This window comes from Accipiter gentilis, chromosome Z (assembly GCF_929443795.1).
Source record: "Accipiter gentilis chromosome Z, bAccGen1.1, whole genome shotgun sequence".
Classification (NCBI taxonomy): domain Eukaryota; kingdom Metazoa; phylum Chordata; class Aves; order Accipitriformes; family Accipitridae; genus Astur; species Astur gentilis.
Genome location: NC_064919.1, coordinates 46,944,174 through 46,967,400, shown reverse-complemented (window position 1 = coordinate 46,967,400; position 23,227 = coordinate 46,944,174). Strand labels below are relative to the sequence as shown.

Here is a 23,227-nt window from a genome sequence, read left to right as displayed (position 1 = left end):
AGTACCCCTCAATTATGTTTTGTATGTGTTTTGAGGCCATCATGCCTTCCTTCAGGACATGTAGGAAAAGAAATGTCTGTTTGGGGTAGTGCTGGATGCCTGCGAAAGCTGAAAGTGATCCATACTGCCTTCTGGGAAGAGTGAAATCTCCCTCCTTCCCTTCCAATGAGTCTTGAAGAGAGCATATCCAAACCAGACAGAGTTTAGCCTAACAAATAGTGCAGTTGGAGGCCCTCTTGCTTTTCTTTAGTGTTGTGGATACTCCAAATGGTTACCAAAAATGCTTGCAAACTAAAATACCAAAGTTAAAAGAATATTTTAAATCAGATTTGTAACCAGATCTTTTTGTTACATTTTTGGTACCTCCCACACATGTGCCTTAAGTAAGCATTTTATCTTTAATGATTATGGGCGAGAAATACCATTTAAATATCATTGTTTCAATTTCTGGAATTGATACTACTTTGCGTGCTTCTTGTTGTCATTGTTCCGTTGTGATTTTTGTTAAGTGTACACATTGATGTTTAGATCTTTAAGTGTTTATGTCAGTTCAGCTTCCCATGTTGTTTTCAAAAATGTTTCTTTGCTTTTACTCAAGAATAGGCTATTAGTCATAAGCCTACACATTTGTTCTATTTCCTAATATTCTTATGTTCCTCTGCCCCAAACTTTTGCTTGACTCAACATAGTTTTTGGGTTCCTTACATGCATGATTCCTCAGTTACTTTGTTGATAAAGCTCTGAAATGACAAAGGTTCATGTGTAGTGGCATGGGCTACTTCATATCTGACTTTTTACTCTGAGAAAATATAGTCAGATTTTATTACTTATCGGTGTCTTGTGGTTTATATTTGAAATAGAGTTGTTATTAGAATAAATTGAATTATTTTACAGGAACTTTTGAAATTTTCTGCAAAAAATATTCAAAGGCAATAGTTTTGAAAGTTCAAACACATTGCCACGTATATAATCTGTGGTTTTCCTGTGTTTGCTGTTTTACTGATATGTTTACAGAATTTTCTAGCTTGTCCCACAAGTGTCATCGTTTCTCTGGTTTTTCATAATTGTATTAATTGATCTTAGTCTCCTTTCTGTTGTCAAGTATCAAAGGAGGGCTTTGTAGATTTTAGGATCACTCCTAATATTTTTTGAAAGGTTAGATATGGCAGTTTATCAAATGGAGTAATAGAGGTCAACAGAGGAATCTGTATCCCCTCCTAAATTATTCCAAACTTCACTCCCAAAATTGCTTGCCTTTCCACATTGTGTCGATATTTTACCTTTTGATAAGCAGTCTCTCAAAATCTGTGATGTGATAGTTAAGTCTGCCAAGGTTGTTCATTTGTAACCCAGTTGCTCAATCCAGTATGTTTCTTACCTCTTCTAAAGCTAGGCAGAGTCCAGCCACTATTGGTCTATCTTTGGGCATCCAGGACAGATCTCCAGGAACAAGTTCCTATCTGATCCTGTTCTTGAGATGGAGAACTCTACTATCCAGCTAACCTAGATTATTTTTTTTTTTTTAATTAATGCCTGTGATTTTGAGTACTTCTCACTACTCTTTTACATTAGGTTGATCTTCAAAAAACCAAACTTGTTGAAATGTTAATTCATATCTCAGCTTGCTCCCCTCTCCCCCCATTCTATTTTTGTCATTTTTAAGTTGAGTCCTTCCTGCTCCTTCTCTTTTTTATCCTCTCTTCTTTCTTAGTGACAGATAGCTTGTCTTCTAAGGGACAAAAGCAATCCTTGTGTAGAACCCATCTCCTTTTCGACGTTTTTCCTGTCTGGAAAGCAGTCAATCTACCAGAAACTTTAATTAAAGTTTTTAGAAAAATCCATTGTTCTTCAAAGGTTGTAATAGAAGTTGTTGGACAATGATTAGTATGAAATGGCTTGCCAAGGACAGTCCTTCGAGCAGAAGACAGTTGACCAACATAGAGAGAGAAAGAAAGAAACATTGCTGAAGACTGCACATGAGACTGCTGCTAAATATAAATTAAAGATCCTATTATGAAATTGAGATCGTTGTTTAAATATAATACCTAGTGAAGCACTTAGCAAGTGTTTGGCAAAACATTTGGCAACAGCATCATTTTGTGACACTTTCTGTGGCTAAAGACTATTGCAAAAATTTATTTTTCACTTCTCTGTGGTTGATTCTGTAAATTCTTGTTTAGCCAATACTTTTTACTTACTGTTGGTTTTGATTTTAAACTTTCATATACTGTTGACTGATTCTCCTTTAATTTCCTTTGAGGTCTCTTAATTTCCATGTTGAGATTTACTTGCTATGTTTTATGCTAGTTTACAACACAATTTAAATTTCCTTTGTCTGTAGGATACGTGTTGATGTAGATAACACCTTCAATCTTTCTGTTTAACTATATTTTTTTCCTTTGTCTTCCTGCTTCCTGTGGTGTGAGAAACAATGGGAAAGGGAACTTAGTGGCATGGTAAGTTGGTGAACTAGTCTTTCACCATTGAAGATTTAATTCTAGGATTCAGATGCAATTAAATATAAACATCTCATTTCTTAACCTATGTTTGAGAATGATGCTCCTGAAGCTTTGGATGTTGCAGGTGAACAGTTTGAAATGGAGGAAAACTGGTCTATCTAGACATACTTCGGCTCTTGCTGGTTGAGAGTTATTGTTAATAATAGCTTGTTCCTGTGGCAGGACTCTTAATTAGTTGGAAACTTTTCATTAGTTACAATTAAAACTTTTGTCTTCCCTGCCTCCTGTCTTACCCATTTGGTATGTAAACTATTGAAGAGAGATTGTCTATAGGATTTTTAAACCCAGAATTGCTGTGATTTCAACTGTGGATGTGAATAGCAGAACATCCTCTCCGATTTAGCTGCCTAATGCTGCATATTTTATTTATGTATGTTTTATACCCACATATATATGTGTGTGTATATGTATGTGTATATGTATTTTTATGGATATATATGAAGAATTTCAAGAGAACATCTAATATGCTGATGTCCTGCATACACAAGTTACTATGGGGAGTGTGTTTATGCTAATATCCCTTTTTGTCATTGTCACCATAAGATTGATCTGTAATTTTTACTTCTTTGGCAAAAGGTCTGTTAATGGAAGAACAGTTTTGTCAATTGATCTTTTTAAAATTTTTTTTTTTTTTGTAACAACTTGGTCATTTCAGTGTTGTAGCCATGCTCAGCTTTATACTCTGGATTTCGTATACATTATTCATTTTAAATCTACTTGTTCATGTGAATATGAAGTCCTACTGTTTTCACTTTTAGCTCCTTTGGTCCTCAGTTTCTTCACTGTAGTCTGAATTATTTCTGACTTGCTTTCAATTTATTGTGTTCAGGTAGGTAAGTACTTTTAGGTTTTTTCATGGAGTTTTGGTCCAACTCATTATGCTTTTGGGTAGAATTTTAGTAGATGAACTTTGGGCTGAAATGAATGCCATTTAACATCTAGTTTGTTTTCTCACTTACTTTAAAATATCTTCTGATTATTTTTTTTTCTAGTGCATTCCTTTTTGGCCTGAAAATGATGCCAACAAACTGCTTGTTAGAGTTGAAAACTCTGACCTCCCTCCAAAGAAGATAAATTTTGATAAGCAAGAAAACTGTCTCCTACTGCATTTGGACAACAAGGTAAATGGTTGCCTTCAGAAATTGGGTAAACCAACATAAATAACTGTTTAATTTTCATTCTCAAAACTTTCTGTCTTCCCATACAATCAAGTATTGCAAAACCTTAGCTGGGGAAAAGATTATGTATATGCAAGTGTATTATTCTCATTCTCGTGCTCTCTCTTTCCTGTGTGTGTACACACAGATATAAGTAGGTGTTTTGTTTTAAGCGCTTCTCTGGGAGGCAGGACTATAGAAGTTGAAACAGAGATTATTTTGCTAGTGTTGTCTAGCTAAAGCAGAGAAGTATTTACATTAGTTCTAAAATAACACTGTTACTTTGAAAAGTAACTTTGACACCACTGAATTTACTTCTATGTTGCATATAGTCTCATCTAGTAGTAGTTTTAAAATATAAGAGTGTTTTTAATAGTAGAATGTTTTGGGGGGCATTAATGCATATGACTGGTTCAAGGAAGATTCCTCTACCACCACCCTAAATTTTGACAGTACAGAACTCTTCCATAGTTTTGATTATTAAGTGCAATGCCTGTTACCTAGTAGTTAGATCAGGGAAATATTTTAAAGACATGTTAAAACAGGTGGGTTGGTTGACTATTTGGCGGTTTTATCTGATGAGAGTAGAAGTTTTCCAAAATATGTAAACTACACTTGCTTTACTAGAAATTAATTCCATTGTTATTTACTTCATAATTTTTATATCTGATAGCTTGGAGGAATTACAGTGGATGTTAACCTGACTGAACATTCTACAGTGATTACTTTTTCTAATTACCATGACGGTGCAGCTCCATTTCTCTTGATAAACCATACTAAAGAAGAAATTATTGAGTATGGACAAAGGTATGTAAGAAGAGTTTTAGTGTGGATGTCTGCATGGAGACATGTGAACTGTTACTTCACGTATTATAAACATGCCTATTTCTTAAGAAGCCTATTTTTTAAGACATGGCTATCTAATTTTGTTAGAGTACCCAAAATGTCTTGTTTTATAAATCAAAGAGAATGAACTGTTACCAGTGCAGTGTTATATAGTGGTAGGTGCCTGTTTCTACAAGTAAAGAAGCTGTTTTGTGAGCTAAAGAAGCCTTCTGGTCTCTTTTTATGAATTTTATGGCCTTGCCCTCTACATTCCTTTACATTCCTGGTGGGGGAGAAACTTGGCTTTTCTGAAACTGTGCAGGTGCTGACTGTGCAGAATAAGTAACAAATTAATTGTAAGTGTAATTAGATTGAGACTTTTACTGTCCTATCATATTTAGTTGAGAATTAGCTGAAAGAATGGGTTAAAAAGTTATTGGAGAGATGAGGGAATGGACTGAAAAAACAGTAGGTATTTACATAAATTTTTGTCAAGCCAGAGCAAAACTAAGATTATTTTAACAAATATGAATTATCTGCAATCAGTGAAAATTTGGTTATGCACCTGCATGCAGCTGTACTGGTTCTGTTCTCAAGATGGAATGTCTTTATAATGCTGTGCCACTGTATGCAGATACTGACCAGTGCTGAGAAGTGTAAGCATATCTACAGCATTCTTGACCTATTTCTTTTAAAAAACCAGCCTTTACCATTTTTGACTTCCAGTCAGTCAGAGCAGTGTTGTTTAAAGATTATTTTACTTGAAAAGTAGAAGAGCTGCTAGTCAAATTAAGCTTGCAGCTATATGTTCCTGTTTGAAGAATATATTAAATTGTTTGCTTTGGTTTTCATCTGTAAAGGTTAGTAATTTTGATCTTTTAAGCTGGCTTTTGGGCGTCCCTAGTGTAAATTTAATAAGTATATATGTAACTTTTGTAATGAACTATGGAGAATAGACTAGAATAGAATGTTTCCGTTGGAAGGGACCTACAATGATCACCTACTCCAACTGGCTGACCAAAAGTTAAAGCATGTTATTAAGGGCACTGTCCAAATGTCTCTTAAACACTGACAAGCATGAGGTATCGACCACCTCTCTAAGAAGCCTGTTCCAGTGTTTGACCATCCCCTCAGTAAATGCTTCCTAATGTCTGGTCTAAACCTCCCCTGGCCCAGCTTTGAACCATTCCCACTTGTCCTATCACTGGATCCCAGTGAAAAGAGATCAGCACGTCCCTCTCCACTTCCCCTTCTGGGATAGGCTCCTTTCAGTGAGCTGTAGAAGACAAGTCTGCCAGTTTTTAACTGTGTGTGAGGAGGAATGGAGTTTAAAATCTTTGTCTCAAAAGATCCACTGTATCCAGATACTAAACACTGCACTTTTTTCCCTTCAGCAAATCATATGAGGAAAACCTTTCCTAAACAATGGATTTTGAACATGCATTTCTTCTCTTGGAATATTAGTGTTAGGCAGCACAAATCCTGAATTTTCCTTTCAGCTTGTAAGCTCCACTGTCTGTGGTGTTTTTTTTTTTTTCTCTATTTAATGTTTTCCTATTAACTACAAGTGGGGAAGAAAATGAGTATTTAAAATCTATTACATATACTTTATTTCTGAAGTCTGCATATGTATTTTGAAGTGTGCTGAGAATGGTTTTGTGCATGTTTTTTTCATGCACAATGTTTTAAGTTTTCATTTCATTATTTGAAAAAATAACTGAGGTGTTCTTTTTGAAATGCTAGAATGCAAAAGTCATTGGCACAAAATATTCATTGACATTTTAATTTAATATTACCTTGTTGTAGCTCCCTCAGTGAATTGGAAGACTGTCTTCAGCCAAATAAAGCAGTACTGTATACTTGGGCAGACCCAGCAGGTTCTAGAAAATTGAAATGGAAATGTGGAAATAGAACTGAGGAAATTACCCCAAAAGAGGTATATTTATTATCTAAATCTCCTTTTAATGCTGTCTAACTTATTATCCTGTTCATCAGTGTATGTATGAAATTCCATATGTAATGAGTATGATTGGCAATCTCATATGAGGTTCAAACACAGAACAGTAACAACTGTGTTTGCTGGAGCTTGTGCCATAAGCATTGTCTTCAGTTCAAAAGCATGGGTGTGTGAAGGAGACTGCTGTAAAACTTCATAATTAAAAATTTTATTATTTTCCTGTACCTTTAAAAAATGTCTTTTATTGTTGTTTGTGTTGCTAAGATTTTTATATTTGCTTCTGGAGTAGAACGATGAATATGGTTGTAAAAACTTTTCCTTTCATGTTTGTAGGACAAAATGGAAATACTCAGCCTGGATTGTAGAAAAGCAGTCTATTTAGTGTCATTTTTTGAAGGTTTACAGCGTATTGTCCTGATCACTGAAGATGAGAATGTATTTAAATTGACATATGAAAGTGTAAAAGCAGAACTAGCAGAACAAGAAATTGTTCTGTCTTTGCAAGATGTTGGAATTTCACTGGTTAATAATTATACAAAGCAAGAGGTGTCCTACATTGGAATTACAAGGTAACTTATTTTGTGTGCAACAGTCTAAAATGTTTAACTTCAGGTATTTTAACTCACTGAATTTCATTTTGGGGTGTGATGGAAGAGGAAAAAGAGGTCTGTGTAAGAGTATTTAGAACGAAATCATTCTCCTGTTGTAAAGAGAAATGTTTTCACTGTGTTTTATATTAATGCATATGCTTTTTGTATTTGGATGTATGTTTTTTTGCAACACATAATTGTAACTCTGTGTGGCAAACTTCCCAAGACATTGAACAGAAGTATTTCCTGTCTGTGTAGTTTGGGGAGTGATAATAGTGTTTTAAGGATTAAGGTCTGTGGGTGGTTTATGTCAGTGAATTATTCTGTCTTAATTACATAAACAAATTGCTGAATACTGTGTGGAAAATTTTGATGCAGTAGCAGCTTGTAGTTCTTTTTAGTTTTGATTGACAAATTATGGTGACTTTAGGTTTCCTACTATAACATTGCAGAGGGAAACAGAAAAGAAACTATGTAATGGTTAAGAAATGTGTGCTATCATATATTCAGATAGGGGCTTTTAGAATGCTCAAGAGACACTTGTGTATCATCGCCATAATCCACACACTCCTGTATATTCATAGCCATAAGGTTGCTAGAGTGAGGGTTTTCTCCTGATTAATTCTTTGCATAGCACTGCAAAATAAACAAGCAAAAACTTCATATACACATACACTTCACGTATTCACATCTATCGTTCACAAAGATAATCCCAATCCTTGCCCTCACCTGAGAAACTGAGATCTGATAACTATCTAGACAGTGGAAACACTCCATTAAAAGTGGCAGCTAATTGCCTAGATTCAAAGTAGTGTTGAGATTTTACTGAATCAGTGTTTTCTGGAAGCAGTCATCCATAGTCAGTAGTCTAGCAGTACTTACAGTTGGTATTGTTTTCTTGTTAAATCCTGAGTGGATGTCAAACTCCTGCAAGCTTTATCTAAGGATAAGAGTATATTCCTTGTGTAAGATGAAGAAAACCCTATTATTCAGAATGTTCCCATTTGTGAACATCTTGTCATAAAAAGAACGGAAAAGGCAGTTTGTATCTAACTTGACGCAGAAACAAGTTTCACCACACCAGTTCTGGGATCACAGCCCATGGAGGTGGGGAGAGGGCAGGCAGAGAGGAAAAAAAGGGGAAAACTCCCAGCAATTTCAGTTTTGCCCTTTAGCTCATCTTTTCTTAGGGGAGTCTGTCATTGATGTATCTGAATGCAGACACAGATATAGCTAAAAGGGATTTGTTGTGGTTTAACCCCACCCAGCAGCCAAGCACCACGCAGCTGCTCACTCACTCCCTTCCCACCCAGTGGGATAGGGCAGAAAATCGGTAAAAGAAGTAAAACTTGTGGGTTAAGAACGGTTTAATAGAACAGAAAAGAAGAAACTAATAATGATAATGATAACACTAATAAAATGACAACAGCAGTAATGAAAGGATTGGGATGTCCAAAAGATGCGCAGGGCAATTGCTCACCACCCGCCGACCAACACCCAGCCAGTCCTCGAGGGGCGATTCCCCTCCCCCACTCCCCCCAGTTCCTATACTGGATGTGACGTCCCATGGTATGGAATACCCTTTGGCCAGTTTGGGTCAGGTGCCCTGGCTGTGTCCTTTCTCAAATTCTTTGCCCTTCCAGCTTTCTCTTTGTCTGGGCATGAGAAGCTGAAAAATCCTTGACTTTAGTCTAAACACTACTGAGCAACAACTGAAAACATCCGTGTGTTATCAACATTCTTCTCATACTGAACTCACAACACAGCACTGTACCAGCTACTAGGAAGACAACTAGCTCTATCCCAGCTGAAACCAAGACAGGATTGGATTAGGGGGGCTGTGTCTGGAAAGCTATGTATTTGTGGGCTATAGAGTAACTTGGAGAAAGAAGAAATACCCTCTACCTGCTGATAGTGTTGGTTTGTGCCCTATCATGTGCCGTTGGTTTCACTGTAAGGTGAAATCAGGCAGGAGAGCCTCTCCCAGAAGCAGTGGAATTGAGCAGAAAAGAGTCCAGTGCCCTTTAAGGATGATTAATTATTTTGTTGTTTTATTAGTAATGAAATTAAGAGACAACTGATTTGGGGATACCATTTTAAAAGACAAAAAACCAAAAACCCAAACCAAAAACTCCCACCATAAATTTGTTAGAGGAGACATGTAAACCAAAATCACCGTCTATTGATTTAGACAGGATGAAGAAACTAGCTATCAAAAGTAAGAGGTAGTTCAGGAAGCATTTCATTTTGACTTGATGTTCTCAATTTCTGGTAAATTCAGCTATGCCAAAATACATGCAGAAAACATGCACTGTATATGCAGAAAACTACACTGAGATTGTAGTATAATAGATGGCAGTACTGTTGAAACTGAGCTTCCTGATTAAGTATCCTTACATACCCATCTTGATCAAACTGGGGAGTTATACAGACTTTCTGTTAACTTTTCTTTTTTTTGCATTATATTTTAGAGACTAGCTTCCACTTAGTACCAAGAAGGTAGTGGGAGATTTGGGTCACTTTTATTTAGTACAGTAGTGCTTTATGATGTGGTTTCTGATTCCATAGTTGTAACTTATTAAAAGCCATACTATGGTAGGGAAAACCTGTTTTGAAATAGCTAATCCTTCTCTCTTGGTCCTTTGTTTTGTTTTCAAAGTTCTGATGTGGTTTGGGAGACAAAACCCAAGAAGAAGTCAAGATGGAGACCAATGAGTGTTAAGCAGACTGATAAATTAGAACAAGAATTCAAAGATTACACTGAGCTAACTCCTTCAGAAAATAAGATTATTGAGTTGGAATCAAATGTTTTGGTAATACTGATATTTCTTTAATTCTATTGTTTACATGCATACCCAGGAAAAAGATAATGTATCAATTTTGCTATCTTTGAAGAAACTTCCAGTGAAAATTGAGATGATTGATTACATAATCCATTTGAAACCCTTTCTTTTTCCCTGTCTAGAAAAAAAATCTTTGGAAAAAATCCCTAACATTTGAAAGCTTGCTATAGATGTTTTGTTGTTAGCCTCTAACTTTGAAATTGAAGTGTAACATATGTATGAAAAAATCATTCCAGAAATTATTCTGGAATGTAGAAGCACATTATGCTCAAATGCTGCTGTCCTTTTCTGTAGATGGATTCTAGATACTCATTAGAATTGTGTTATAGATAAATGAACATGCTATAAGCAAATAAGCCAATTTTTATCTTAATCGTAGACTGTTATACTATACCACTCTGCCTTTCTCTAGACAGCCATGTATTAAACGCTAGTAGTCCCCCAAATAATGCAATATTTTGTAGTTTTACTTCCTATTGAAATCTATGACAAAATTTGATTGTCTTAAAAAAGTTATGACATCTGCCTTAAAAGCTGCAAAATTTTTACTGCTAAGCTATCTTTACAATGTCAATGAACAGTGTAAATTTTAAAGTATTTTATAAAAAGCAGTCTTTTGAAACAAATAGCAAATTTTCTTTAATAATACAATAGGTATGTTTAACTCCTAATGGAATGAACATGAAAATTCAACAACCTAATGAGATTCCCATCAGAAGGAATTATCTGCCAGCTTTAAAAGTAGAATACAGTTCATCTGCACATCAGAAGTCTTTCAGAATTCAAATTTACAGGATACAGGTGAGTCTTGTCAAAAAACAGTGAGTGAGTTACTAAGAAAAAGCAACTTTTATGGAAACTTGGAATTTTTTTTTAGAATTGATTGGATTTGTCATGTTTTGAATTTAATTGCACTCACTGGCTTCTACATCAGTGCTTCTCAATCTTTGGAAATACTACTTTAAATGCTTCTGGGAAAAAAACCCAGACAACTATGACTGTTCAGGAAAAACATTTACCATTCATCTTCCATGCTTTTTCTTGTGGCTTTGCTTTACAATCAACAAAAAAAATAGGTACAGCTTGTTGTCTCGCATATGTTCAAGTTTTTAAAAACAAATCCATTGCAAAAATTCTGTGGACCATTTATTACCACCAACTTAGAGAAACTTTTCTAGACTATTTGAATTGGATGATTTAATTTTGAAAATGGAGATATTTTGAACCACAATAGCAGCTTTTTTTCTGCTTTTGAATTGGTGGAATGCTACAGGTAATGCCCATAATTCTTGTGTTTGTCCTGAATTTAAAATATTTCACTGTTGAAAAGCTAACGTGCTGCGCCTTGTCCTGTCCTTACCCCTATTAGATACAAAACCAGATTCCTGGAGCCATATTTCCCTTTGTGTTCTATCCTATTAAACCTCCAAAGTCCATCACCCTGGATTCAGGTTTGTTTTTCTAGTTTAACATAATCCTTACTTCTAAAATGACAAGATAACTTGCTTGTACTGAAGTTCGCCATGTCACTTATCAGCTGAAGTCTGTATAAGCTTATTGACTACAGATAATGCAAATACTAATGTTAGAGATAGGGAAGCAGTTTTCTCTACAAAGAACATATACAGAAAACCATTTGAACAATTAACAGTTGGAAGAAAACAAAATTTCTTTCATTTATCAATATCATACCTTTTAAGCATATCTTTCTGACACACTAATTCAGTGCTTTTGGAGATTATAACGTGAAAGTTACATTTGGATCAAGCTTAAAACAGACTTTTGGTAGTTGTATTCAGACCACAGTTAAAACTTAATGCTGACTAATATAGGAGAAGAGTTGTCTGCTGAAAATAAGAAAAGATCAAATTGTTGTTTATATTGATGGTAGTGAATTTCTGGCACCATTTCTGTATTACTTGCATTTGGAGTTCCAGGGCAGTGAGGATTCAATCCTCATTTTTAGTCATCTGATTTTTCCCTAGTGCCCCAAATAAATTGTTTATCTTAATCATGTTGATTATTTTTTTCCTTTGCTTGCATGCAATAGATGACCTAGTCACCCATCTGAAATAATCTTAACTAGTAAGAAAAGAAATGTGTGCCAGTGCCAGTCTAAGCTCAAAATTCCTATGTGAGTCACCATTTATAAACTCTGTATATAGCAAATTATATTTTGCCTGTTTTGTATGTAGCCTTCCAACTTCTCCATTGCTTGGAACATAGAGCTCAAGTCAGTATACTATGTCTTCCATTAATTCATTAAGGGTAAAGTCACTTGGAAGACCAGAGTAATCTCAGGAGGGATTCTGGATTGCAACAAAGAATACTGCTTGTAATTTTATACAGAAGCTAATAAGATGTCAGGTGTTCATTCTAAATATGATCAATTTCAGGCTACAGTGCATAAATCTGTGGAATTCTTTTTTTTTTGTTTAGTTTATATTTTGGTATCACGTGTTGGAAAATCTTATTCCATGACCAGGGAAATTATATAAGTCTAAGATTACATCAATATTAATTTGCTCTTAAATGAAACTGGTACATTTCTAGAGATCAGTGAAATAGAATTTTTATGTTCCATTTCATCCTTGTCTTCCTATTCCTTTCTGTTCCTGCTCTTTCTCCTGATTTAGTTGTTTGCCAGTCATATCCATTATATAATCCTACTTTACAGGATTGAGAAAATCCTGAACATATATGACATTTTCATATTAAAAATATAAAGGTACATATATCATATAAAAATCTGTCCTGATCTCTTTTTACTTTACAACTTAGCACCAAAACCATTTACTGATGTCAGTATTGTCATGAGAACTGCAGGACATTCACAAATATCTCATATTAAGTAAGTATTTTGACATGTTTAATCTCTTTTGCTATTGATTTGTTTAATCAAGATTTAAAATTATTATGGGGCAAAGATAATGGAAGATAATTTTACACAAACTCATTCTCAGAAAGATCAGAGCACTTAGAGAGATGAAAGCTCATCCCCCTTTATTGTCCCTATAATGGCAGAGTAAAGTAAGGATTTTTACTGTGTTTTTAGTGCAGATTTTTACTCATTTTTGATTGAGAAAAAACTCTGTGTTTAAGGGTGCTATATACAATGTTAAATGCCGCTACTCGTTTAAAACTGTTTTGGTTACAGGAAATGTGTTTATCTTACACTGCTATGGGAAGCCTTCTTTTCGCCAGTATTGGCGAATCCCTCTAGGGACGGTGGGAAATAGTACATGAAGTGAATACATAAGTGGCCTAAATACCCTAGATTAAGTTTTATGTGTCATGCGTTTTCATAAAACACCTTAATAATTGTTTTTCGTTTCATGTGTAGGTATTTTAAGGTCCTGATTCAAGAGATGGATCTCAGGTTAGATCTTGGCTTCCTGTATGCACTGGTTGAATTCTTTACACAAACTGATGTGCCGAGTGACCAAGAGGTAGAAACCTTTTGTTATTTAAAGATTAATAGATTTTTATTTATTTGTAATTATTCAATTTAAATTTAATAAAAAGAAAAAAAACCAACTTGGTCTTCTGTGTCCGTAACACTGGTTAATTCCTGTGTCAGGGACTAATGAAGCTGTGAGGTTTTTAAGCACTACCATTGCCTGAGGCAATCTGTAAACACTTCCTGTTATTCTTATCTTGCTTGCTATAAAGAGAAGGCTTCAAAAACCTTTTGAAAAGAATGAAACTAATGCTGTTGTAAGCTCTTTGGTCTTACTGATGCCTGAGGCATTCAGTTAATTAAGAACCCAAGACAGGAAGGAAGTGAAAGTAATAGTAATGCTCTTTTCCTTAATGCAATGTATTAAAAAAAAAAAAAAAAATCTTGGCCAGGAAATCACTGAAACTTACCTGCCCATGCAAGCAAGAGAATGTAAAAAGAAGGGAGAGAGAGGTTGATCAGAAAGTGATAGTCTTTAGTAATTTTATGTAAAATTATAAAATTGGAAGATGATGTAATTGACATGTTGATACTAAGTGGAGAGGAGAGGGCAGCAGGACGGAATTTAATTACTGTACATGGAGAATGAGAGATGTTTGTACATAGGAACAGTAGAAATGATAATATGAAATGCAAGGTAGTCTGCTTGGAAAATAATAATAAAAACTTCAGATACAACCATAAAGCAACAGAGGAGCCAGTTTCTTGGAAGCCAGTATCTTTGCCAAAATAAAACAAAAAAGGTGATAAGCTGTGTAGATACAATGCAGTTGGGCATGCTGCTTTTGTTAAGAGTATTGAAATTTTGAATGTCAATACACAACGAACTGATAATAAATTATTTAGCAGAAAGTGTATCGGTTTTGTCTGTATCTCAAAAATGCTGCTAGTGAAAAATGAACCAGAAATATTTGCATACAAGATCTTCCTGGATGAGTAGAGCAAAAATGTCCTTTTTCGTGGGGCTTTAAAAGGTAGTGTCTTACTGTGGCAAGTGAAAGGTATGCCAGAAAGGCAACTTTGCTTTTATTTCCCCATATCTACACACCAGAGATTGAAAAAACTATTACTGCTCAGGGCTTATACTAAAATAAGGAGAAAAGATTAAAAAGTTGCTCCAGTGTAAATATAAATTGAAAATTAGATAACTGTAGAAGAACAAGAGAATTTATTTCTGGAATAACATTTCAAGCAAGATAGGAATCTTGTTAGAATTTTGTAAATTTACAGCAGAATAAATTAATGTAAGACTTGTCTGCTATGGGTTGTAGTTCAGTAGATCTTTTCATCTAAATAAATTCGCTACTCTTGCATGGTATAATGTATTAAATATACCCTCAGTTTCCTACTTTTGTTTGTTAAGCATATGGGGTTGTTTATTTTGAATTTTAAAAAGAAGATTCTGATTTTGATGGGTTGTTTGTAGCTTGTTTTCTGGCCTCTGATAAAGGAAAACTAAATGTGCTGTCCAGCTCACAGACGTTTATGTGGTTACCTTGAGTTTGGAGTTAGCAGGCATGAAGATGTAGTTGATTCTTCATAGTCCTGTCTTTCTTTCTTGTTGCTGTAATTTGAAGCCCGTGGGTTCTTTGCAGAGCTCTAGAGGCACCACAATTTTGGAAAGACTCACAAAACATGTTAACTGCTTATTGACTTAGGAACTTTTGTCTCTTGGTGGTAATGTAAATTTTAAGTAAAATTTTAACTTAAAGAATGGGATCCTCTCTGGTGAGAGGCACCTTTCTCTAAATCAAGACCTAAGCATGTATTTCTGTATAGTCTTCTCTTATTATATTATAAACTCTTGAAGCAAACCTGAGTAATGTAATTTTTTTAAAGGCTAGATGAGTCTAGTTTTGTTAAACATCATAAGCTTAATTAAACATCTTGAAAAATTTAAATAGTAAGAATGAGTGGTCTAATTGTGACGTATGAAATATAAGGAAATGTGAAGGGTCTATTAAAGCAGAGATTCAATGAGCATTCATAATATTACTTTAGAATTGTTTCAGAAATGTTGCTGTATTTTCATATGTGGGAGTAAGTAGTCTGAACTCATGGTTCCCAACAGTGTGCTAGGGCATACAGTCTGTTACATCTGTTGATACCAGGTGTACCCGTGAATCCTAGATTACTGTGGTAGTTTGAAAAATTATGTTAATTTTCAATGCATGGTTGTGTAGTGGAAAAAATAAATTGTTGTATTTTATTCTCTCTTTCCCCTCCCAGTGGAAAGATGAGTGATTTGAGATCAGCATTGTGAGCTAAATCACTGAATCCAGAGATTAGAGGAAGTCCTCTTCTGCACTTTCATTTTTATTGGAATTGCAGGGCATAATTTTCGGATTTGGTCCCTACTTAATATTTAGTACCTTGACTGTTCTGCTTGTTTAAGTAGCAAGGTGGTCCTGGGGTTTACTGTTCTGAAAGGACCTCTCATTATTTTCAGTTACAACTTCATTTTCTTTGACTATTAAGTTCTTTCTGACTTCAGAATTGTAATTATTTAAAAATCTTAAATTTTTTTTTTTTTGTACTTGGCCAATTCTTGAAAAACTGTTGTAAAGTAACTCAGTCTTTTGAAGGAGAAAAGAAAAAAGGGCTAGATGGAGATCTTCTCAGAGTATGTAAAAGTCTAGCTTCTGTGTACCAGAAAATAGTCTTTAGTCTAGTTTTTTGTATTTAAAAAGCTATGTGCTGTATCATATGTTCAGAAGGGTATACATGTATGCCCTTTGTTTGAACCATATAAAAATTGTCCAAAATTTACTTGAAATATTTAGTATTTGAACTTTCATAAAAATAGATTTATTTTTTTTAACTAATAAATACATATATGTTGGATTGTCTTTTATATACATAAGTTTCCTCCTCTGCATACAAAAAAGGGCAGCAAGCAAACTCAAAAAGTCCTTTAAAATGTCAACTAAGTCAAAAAATAAGATCAGGAGAGTATAAGTAGTATTAGTCAACATATTGCATCTCAGTGACAAATGCAGGGTAGTTTTATATACTCTAAATTTTAAAGTAATATTTTTTTAAAATGCATTCACAGCTAGAACTTTTCAAAAAGGATGTTGAATCTCTGCAAGAAGAACTGATGAGTGTGTCGTCAATGGATACATCACAAATCAGCCTGTATGAATACTTTCATATCTCTCCAATTAAGGTATACCTTTTCCACAGTACAGCCTGTGTTTGCTCTCTAACTGAAGAATTTTTGACTTCTGTAGGATAGTAGGCACTGGAAATAAAGAAACATAATGGTGATAAAAAATAAAATAAAAATGTCCTAGAAAAGTGCTTTCATTGTTACCCCAACTTATATGGTGTTTATATTAATATTTATTAAATATTTACATTAGAAGTTCATTATTTCATGCATATCCATGAGTTTCTTCATATACAGTAATACTTTTTATTATTTAAGAGATCCTTGCAAAATGCTCTAGTTTGTGTGCAGACAGTGTGTTGTGTATTGGGGAATGAGGTCATTTGTAAAAAACATGCACAGCCAGCATGAGTGCGCAATGGTATTTTTTGCTTTATCATTACTTACTTGTTTTTTGACTCCAGTAAAGTCTACTTTTGGCTATTTCCCCATTCCCATAAACATTCAGGTACAGCTGTTGAATAATAGGTGCATACTTACATGGAAACAACAGCCTGTTTGCCCAAATCTAACTCCCATGCATTTTTAGCTTACTGGTCTTTGTTTTTTGATAATTGCATAGCTGATGTTGTTAAAGCTGTGATGGTACTTTGTAGGCTCTGTAACAGTGCTCAGTAAGAGAATCTAACCTCCATCCCCTGGGAAATAGATCAAAGAATGGTTTGAGTTTCACCTCTACGGTATCTGGTAAGAAGTTAGAAACAGTCTGCTATTAGAACAGGTAATTGCAGGAAATGCTTGGCTAGCTTTATGTAAACAGCTTAGCTTAACTCATTCCAAGTATATCTAGTGCTGTTTCAATGTATCTTCATTTAGATGTTCATAGGTACATCTCCACTTGTTTTATTACAAAAACTACTCCTGACTTGGCAGAATTAAAATGCCCCTTACATGTTAAGGTAACAAAGTGAACACTTTGTAACAAAGTAAACAAAAGCTTATTTTTGAATGTATTCTGTCATATTTGACAAGAAAAAGTACATGGAGGAGAGAGGATGGAATAAACGGGCTTCAGGTTCTAATAAAAGATTAGTCTTTAACAGTTATGAAGTCAATATAGAGCTGTGAATTGACAATGATTCTGCAAGACAAGCTATGTATCTTTGAAATGAGATATAGCTAAGGTCTGTTATACCATAAATTAATGAATGGCACGTGGTGTTGTCTTCAGAGAATTGGAAACAGACACAACTTCTTTTCATCTGATTTTGAAAACCGCTGAATACACTTGTGCACTATAAAGACCTCTGAGCAATTTTCCTGAATGTTTTTCTGTTTTGAGACCATCATCTGAATTTCTGTGAAAGAAATACTTTGGTTAATCCAGGTCTGCCAAGGTGTGGTTTTTCTTGTATACATGTTCCAGTGTTTGTTTAGCACCTGTAAAACTTGTGTTAATAATTATTTGTTTTCAGGCTTTTGTTTCTTGTTCTTGCCTGGACACCATGCTATGTTACCATTTGCAGTCTGCTTTGATTTGGGGTATTAGTTATAGAAACAAAATGTTTTAGAAACAAGCTAATAACCTAAATTATAACTAAAAGATTCTGGAGACCTTATCTGAAAACATGAGTAAGCAATTTCAAGTTCTTGTTTTCTTAAAGGTAGTTCTGGTTATACAGTTTGACTTTCAGTGGTTTTGTACTGCCCTACATGGTGTATTTATGTTTTCTGTTATGAAGTCAGTATGATTTCAGTCAAGATTAGAAATGTCTTATCTCAATTTTTAAATCATCTAAAAGATTATAAACAGAAATATAATACTTTTACTAACCAGTTGTGTTATTTCCCAATCTCATTTTTATCCTTCAGTTACACTTAAGCTTTTCACTCAGTACGGGTGGAGAAGATAGTAACAAAGAAGAAAGAAAGAATGAACTGATACCACTTCAGTCCTTGAATCTCCTGCTGAAGAGTATAGGGGCCACCCTCACCGATGTACAAGATGTTGTCTTTAAGTAGGTTAAAAATACAATTGTAAAGATTACTTCCAAAGATTAAACCAATATTACAGATGTTAGACTTTAATTTGCTCTCATAATAAGGACTTTTTCTCTTTTCTTTCTTTTTTTTTTTTTTTTTTTTTTAGGTTGGCATTCTTTGAACTCAGCTATCACTTCTGTACTACACAACAGCTCCAATCAGCAGTTGTCAGGCATTATTCAAAACAGGTGAGAATAAGTAAATTTCAATATTTCAGTAAATTTATATTTTGAAAGCACTACTATGTGCTTTGGTTCTATGAAAATAAATAAAATTAATTTCAGCCTTGTATGTTTGTACAAAGGTTAAACACATAAACACATTACTTATTAGTTGTATTCTGTTGCCTTTATTTTGAGGGCAAGTACTCTTTCCAAATTATCACTAGAGGAAAAGTGGAGCAGGATCGGCATAAAAATATTAATGTTTTTTCTTGGATATTAGTAGTATATGAATTATGAATCCTCTTTGGCCTTTGTGTACTGCTCAGGTCCTGTCATCCAGTGGAGAGAATCCAGCAGACATACTTTTGCATAAAGGGATTAGTCCTTTTCTATCCATCCATCATTAATAATAAGGGATTCTTTGAACTTATTAATTTAGTGCTCTGTCCATATTTAAAGGAGAAAAAAAACCTATAAAGGGTTTTAATTGGGGAATTAATTATCTTTTGTTCTCTAACCTTTCCTTTTTTCCAGAGAGAAAATGTATATCTCCTAGGATATGCTCAACCTTTTTTTTAAAACTGAATTACACTTCATATAGATGTAGTTGCAACATTTTGCAGTGACTATCAATAAAATTTTCTCAGGTTGTCCTGTAGCATGAGAGAAATCTAAGTAATGTGCTTGCTTTGTAAAATCTCAAGAACATTAATGTCAGTTGTTTGTGAAATACTTTTAAGAAGTAATGTTTATTTAACTGACTTAATATGATTTACCCACTGTAAGATCCTTTTTAATACAACTACTTCTACTTTTCCACATAATTTTGAGGTTTTTATATTAAACTCATATTACTTCCACTTTCTTTTAATCTCAATATACTACACTGCCTTTGTTTTAGTGTAATTTCTGAATATTTTTACTAATAACTATTTTTATTTTAGGCTATTAAACAGATGTATGTTCTCATTCTTGGCCTTGACGTCTTGGGTAATCCATTTGGATTCATAAGAGGCTTGTCTGAAGGAGTAGAAGCATTCTTCTATGAACCTTACCAGGTAAAAATCTCTGCTGCCTTCTTATGAAATGTAGCACAAGTAGAGAGATATGAATTAAATTGAAAATGTGGATATATTAATGCCTTTTTTGGTTTTTAAATTTTGATTTAGAATTGAAGATTTAAAGTGAAAGTGCCAGGAAAAGTTACTGGAAAACTCAAGGGAGATAAAACAGAGAGACTAGTCCATTTAACTTAATTCACAAAAGACTGTTCCTTACTTAATTCACAAAAGACTGTTCCTTACTGTTCTTATTTTAAAATAAATCTGCTTTTTTTCCATTTGCCTTAAAATAAGCAGACTGCAGGGAATGAATTATTATTCTAAAATAGTCTTTCTCTCACAGGTGCTCTCATGGGCACTTTCACACTTTATCACACGTTCTTGTGCTCTTGTTCTCCTTGTTATATATAAATTCCAATAAAAATGTAAGATTTAAAAATATGTAATGCATACTATTTGAAGCTTAGCATTGCATTTATGCAATCCTTTTTTTATTTAGGGAGCCATCCAGGGTCCTGAAGAATTTATAGAAGGAATGGCGCTAGGACTTAAAGCACTAGTAGGGGGAGCTGTTGGTAAGTTTCAGCGTTATGGTAGTATACTTAATAGTAAGCAATATAGATGAGTATTTGTAAATTGTAATGACATTTTACATTGTTTTATTTTCCAATAGGTGGGTTAGCTGGTGCTGCATCAAGAATTACTGGTGCTATGGCAAAAGGAGTAGCTGCGATAACTATGGATGAGGATTACCAGCAGAAGAGGAGAGAAGCCATGAATAAACAGCCCACTGGTCTGAGAGAGGGTATCACTCGTGGCGGAAAAGGATTAGTTTCTGTAAGGAGAAAAAAAAATACAAAAAGATTAATGAATTTTATGCAGGCAGGAGTAACAAATATAGAGGCTGCCATAGTCACCGGAGAGTTGTTACTCTTTATTTTAATTCTGGTTTTGCAAATATATGGCCAGAATTGGTTGATAGTTTTAAAGAAAAATATATGAGGGTAGAAGAGAAGGTAGTAACTGTGAAGCAGGTGCCTCTAATTCTGTTAACTTGTAGTGAATTTTAGAATACTCCAACACATGTACTTTGAGGCTGTTCACAAACAAAGTAGTAAGAGAAATGTAAAGAATGAAAAATATAATCTGAAAACCTATTTGTAATGTCTCTTGTTTCTCTTGGTAGGGTTTTGTCAGTGGCATAACAGGAATAGTTACAAAACCAATAAGAGGTAAGTTTAGGTCTTCTGATGCATTAACTGTTCATATGATGGTAAATTCTTGATATTTGATGAGACGTTATGTATTGGATGGAGTTAATTTTCCCCATAGCAGCCATCATAGTGCTGTGCTCTGCATTGGTAGCTAGAAAGGTGTTGACAACACACCAGTGTTTTGGCTACAGTTGAGCAGTGCTGGCACAGCATCAACGCTGTCTCTCCAACACCCCGCCCTCACCAGTAGGCTCTGGGGTGAGCAAGGTCTCGAGGGGACACAGCCAGGACAGCTGACCCAAACTGACCAAAGGGATATTCCATACCATATGATGTCTGCTCAGCAATGAAAGCTAAGAGAAAGGAGGAGGGTGGGCATTCATTATTATGACATTTGTCTTCTGGAGCAACTGCTATGTGTATTGAAGCCCAGCTTCCCAGGAAGTAGCTGGACATCACCAGCTGATGGAAAGTAGAGTATATATCTTTTGTTTTCCTTTGCTTCTGTGTGTGGCCTTTGCTTTTGCTTTATTAAACTGCTTTTATCTTGACCCACAAGGCTTTTTTCTATCTTATTTTCTCCTCCCACCCCTACTGAGGAGAGGAGTGATAGAGAAGCTTGATGGGCACCTGGCATCCAGCTAAGGTCAACCCACCACACATTATAAATCTGAGTTATAAGCCTTTTTATCAAGATTTTGTATTCCTACTGCCTTTCAGTTTAAATGTTGTTTACGTGAACTTTATGTGGAGGAGAATATGTAGTTGCATATGAAATAAGATTTATAATTAAATGGTAATTAAGTTTGCTAAGATTATAAGAAAAACTTGGTGTTTTATAATTATTTGCTGCACTTAATCCTTTTAGGAGCTCAGAAAGAAGGAGCAGCTGGTTTTTTCAAAGGTGTTGGAAAAGGCCTAGTGGGAGCAGTAGCTAGGCCTACTGGAGGAATCATAGACATGGCAAGCAGCACATTTCAGGGTATTAAAAAGTAAGTAAAACAAATATGAAGAATGACATATGGCATTAAACAGACAACAGTAGTAGCAGTAGTACATTGTGTCTTTGTGTTGCTTCTATGTTTCTGGATCTCTCAACTTTGTTGTTAATACAGATGAGCTATAAAAAAAAAAAATCTTATCCTTATTTTTTTTATGATAAATATGTGGCACTTAAATGCTACCAACTATATATTTTTAAAAAAATCACAACATCATATCTCAGGTATTTCTAGTATTACCAAAGAAACTAGTTTGAAAGCCTCAGTGATAGGACTTCGATTGCTGATTTTTTTCCTTTTGCCCAAATTATGCAGGAAAAAAGGACTACTTAGCTGCATCAGAAGTTACTTTTTATATTATTGCTACTCTATAAGATGAGTTCCAAGACAAGCAGGTCATGCCAGGAATCTGTCCTGGTTGTTTGACTGAGAACTGTTAGGACTGCATATTGAACACTGTGGTAGCCTCACTTTAATAAAGCTGTTGCTGTACATTATCTCATCCTGTAATATGTAAAGAAGTAGGAGAAAGTTGTTTTGAGGGGGCATTTAGTAGTTTTTTTCTGAATAAAGCTGTTTAACGGACCTGTTCTTAGTGAGCTGGACCACTTTTGCTGTCATGAGATTGCCAGTCTTTTGTTTTCCACTTCTTCAAGTTCTTTAGCAGAGAAATGCAAGAAAAATACCAGAGCAAAAGTTCTGTATTGCACAGATGTCTTTAATTTTGAAGTTTTGAAGTACAATGCTTAGACAGATGTGTGCTGCTCTGTGCCATCTAATTTTCTGATGATCATTCTCTGAAATAGATTTCTGACTAAAATCTATTACTGTTTCGTAGACTACCTAATCAAGGTCTATTCATATGCAAAAGCACATACATAGACAACAACAGTTGCTGTACTAGTACTTGAATTTAATTTTTATTTAAACTGATGTAGAGCCTTTGCTAAATATTATAGCTGAGTAGAGATATTGACACCTACCTTAAATTTGCTGCTTTATTGTCAGAGTTGCAGATTCATCAGAAGATGTGATAAGCCTGCGCCCGCCTCGCTTCTTTGGTGAAGATGGAGTTATTAGACCTTACAGATTAAGAGATGGAACAGGAAGTCAAATGTTACAGGTGAAGAAATGAAAGATAATTTGACATACATTTTAACTCATCATATGTTCAAATAAATATTTAACAGAATTTCCCGTTGCTTAAATTCCCTACTGCCCCTTACTTAGTAACTCAGTAGTCAAGAAGTTTCATTTACTTTCTTAGGCTTATGACCACTT

At 34.6% G+C, this 23,227-nt stretch overlaps 1 protein-coding gene across 4 annotated transcripts in view; it reads left to right on the top strand.

Annotated features, from left to right (window-relative positions):
• The window catches only part of VPS13A (vacuolar protein sorting 13 homolog A), a 109,255-nt gene that overhangs the window by 70,605 nt on the left and 15,423 nt on the right, over positions 1–23,227 (top strand). For 2 of the 4 annotated variants that reach the window (XM_049796058.1, XM_049796059.1), the window contains exons 51-68: positions 3,512–3,640; positions 4,350–4,483; positions 6,308–6,437; positions 6,792–7,027; positions 9,708–9,861; positions 10,546–10,692; positions 11,261–11,342; positions 12,673–12,742; positions 13,235–13,340; positions 16,407–16,520; positions 18,336–18,481; positions 18,613–18,694; positions 19,615–19,728; positions 20,231–20,306; positions 20,405–20,568; positions 20,918–20,963; positions 21,814–21,937; positions 22,955–23,069. In XM_049796058.1, the coding sequence (XP_049652015.1) occupies positions 3,512–3,640; positions 4,350–4,483; positions 6,308–6,437; positions 6,792–7,027; positions 9,708–9,861; positions 10,546–10,692; positions 11,261–11,342; positions 12,673–12,742; positions 13,235–13,340; positions 16,407–16,520; positions 18,336–18,481; positions 18,613–18,694; positions 19,615–19,728; positions 20,231–20,306; positions 20,405–20,568; positions 20,918–20,963; positions 21,814–21,937; positions 22,955–23,069 (2,169 nt within the window). Of the gene's footprint in view, positions 1–2,417; positions 2,457–3,511; positions 3,641–4,349; positions 4,484–6,307; positions 6,438–6,791; positions 7,028–9,707; positions 9,862–10,545; positions 10,693–11,260; positions 11,343–12,672; positions 12,743–13,234; positions 13,341–16,406; positions 16,521–18,335; positions 18,482–18,612; positions 18,695–19,614; positions 19,729–20,230; positions 20,307–20,404; positions 20,569–20,917; positions 20,964–21,813; positions 21,938–22,954; positions 23,070–23,227 lie in introns of all 4 variants that reach the window. The other 2 variants (XM_049796057.1, XM_049796056.1) reach the window with 2 other exon arrangements.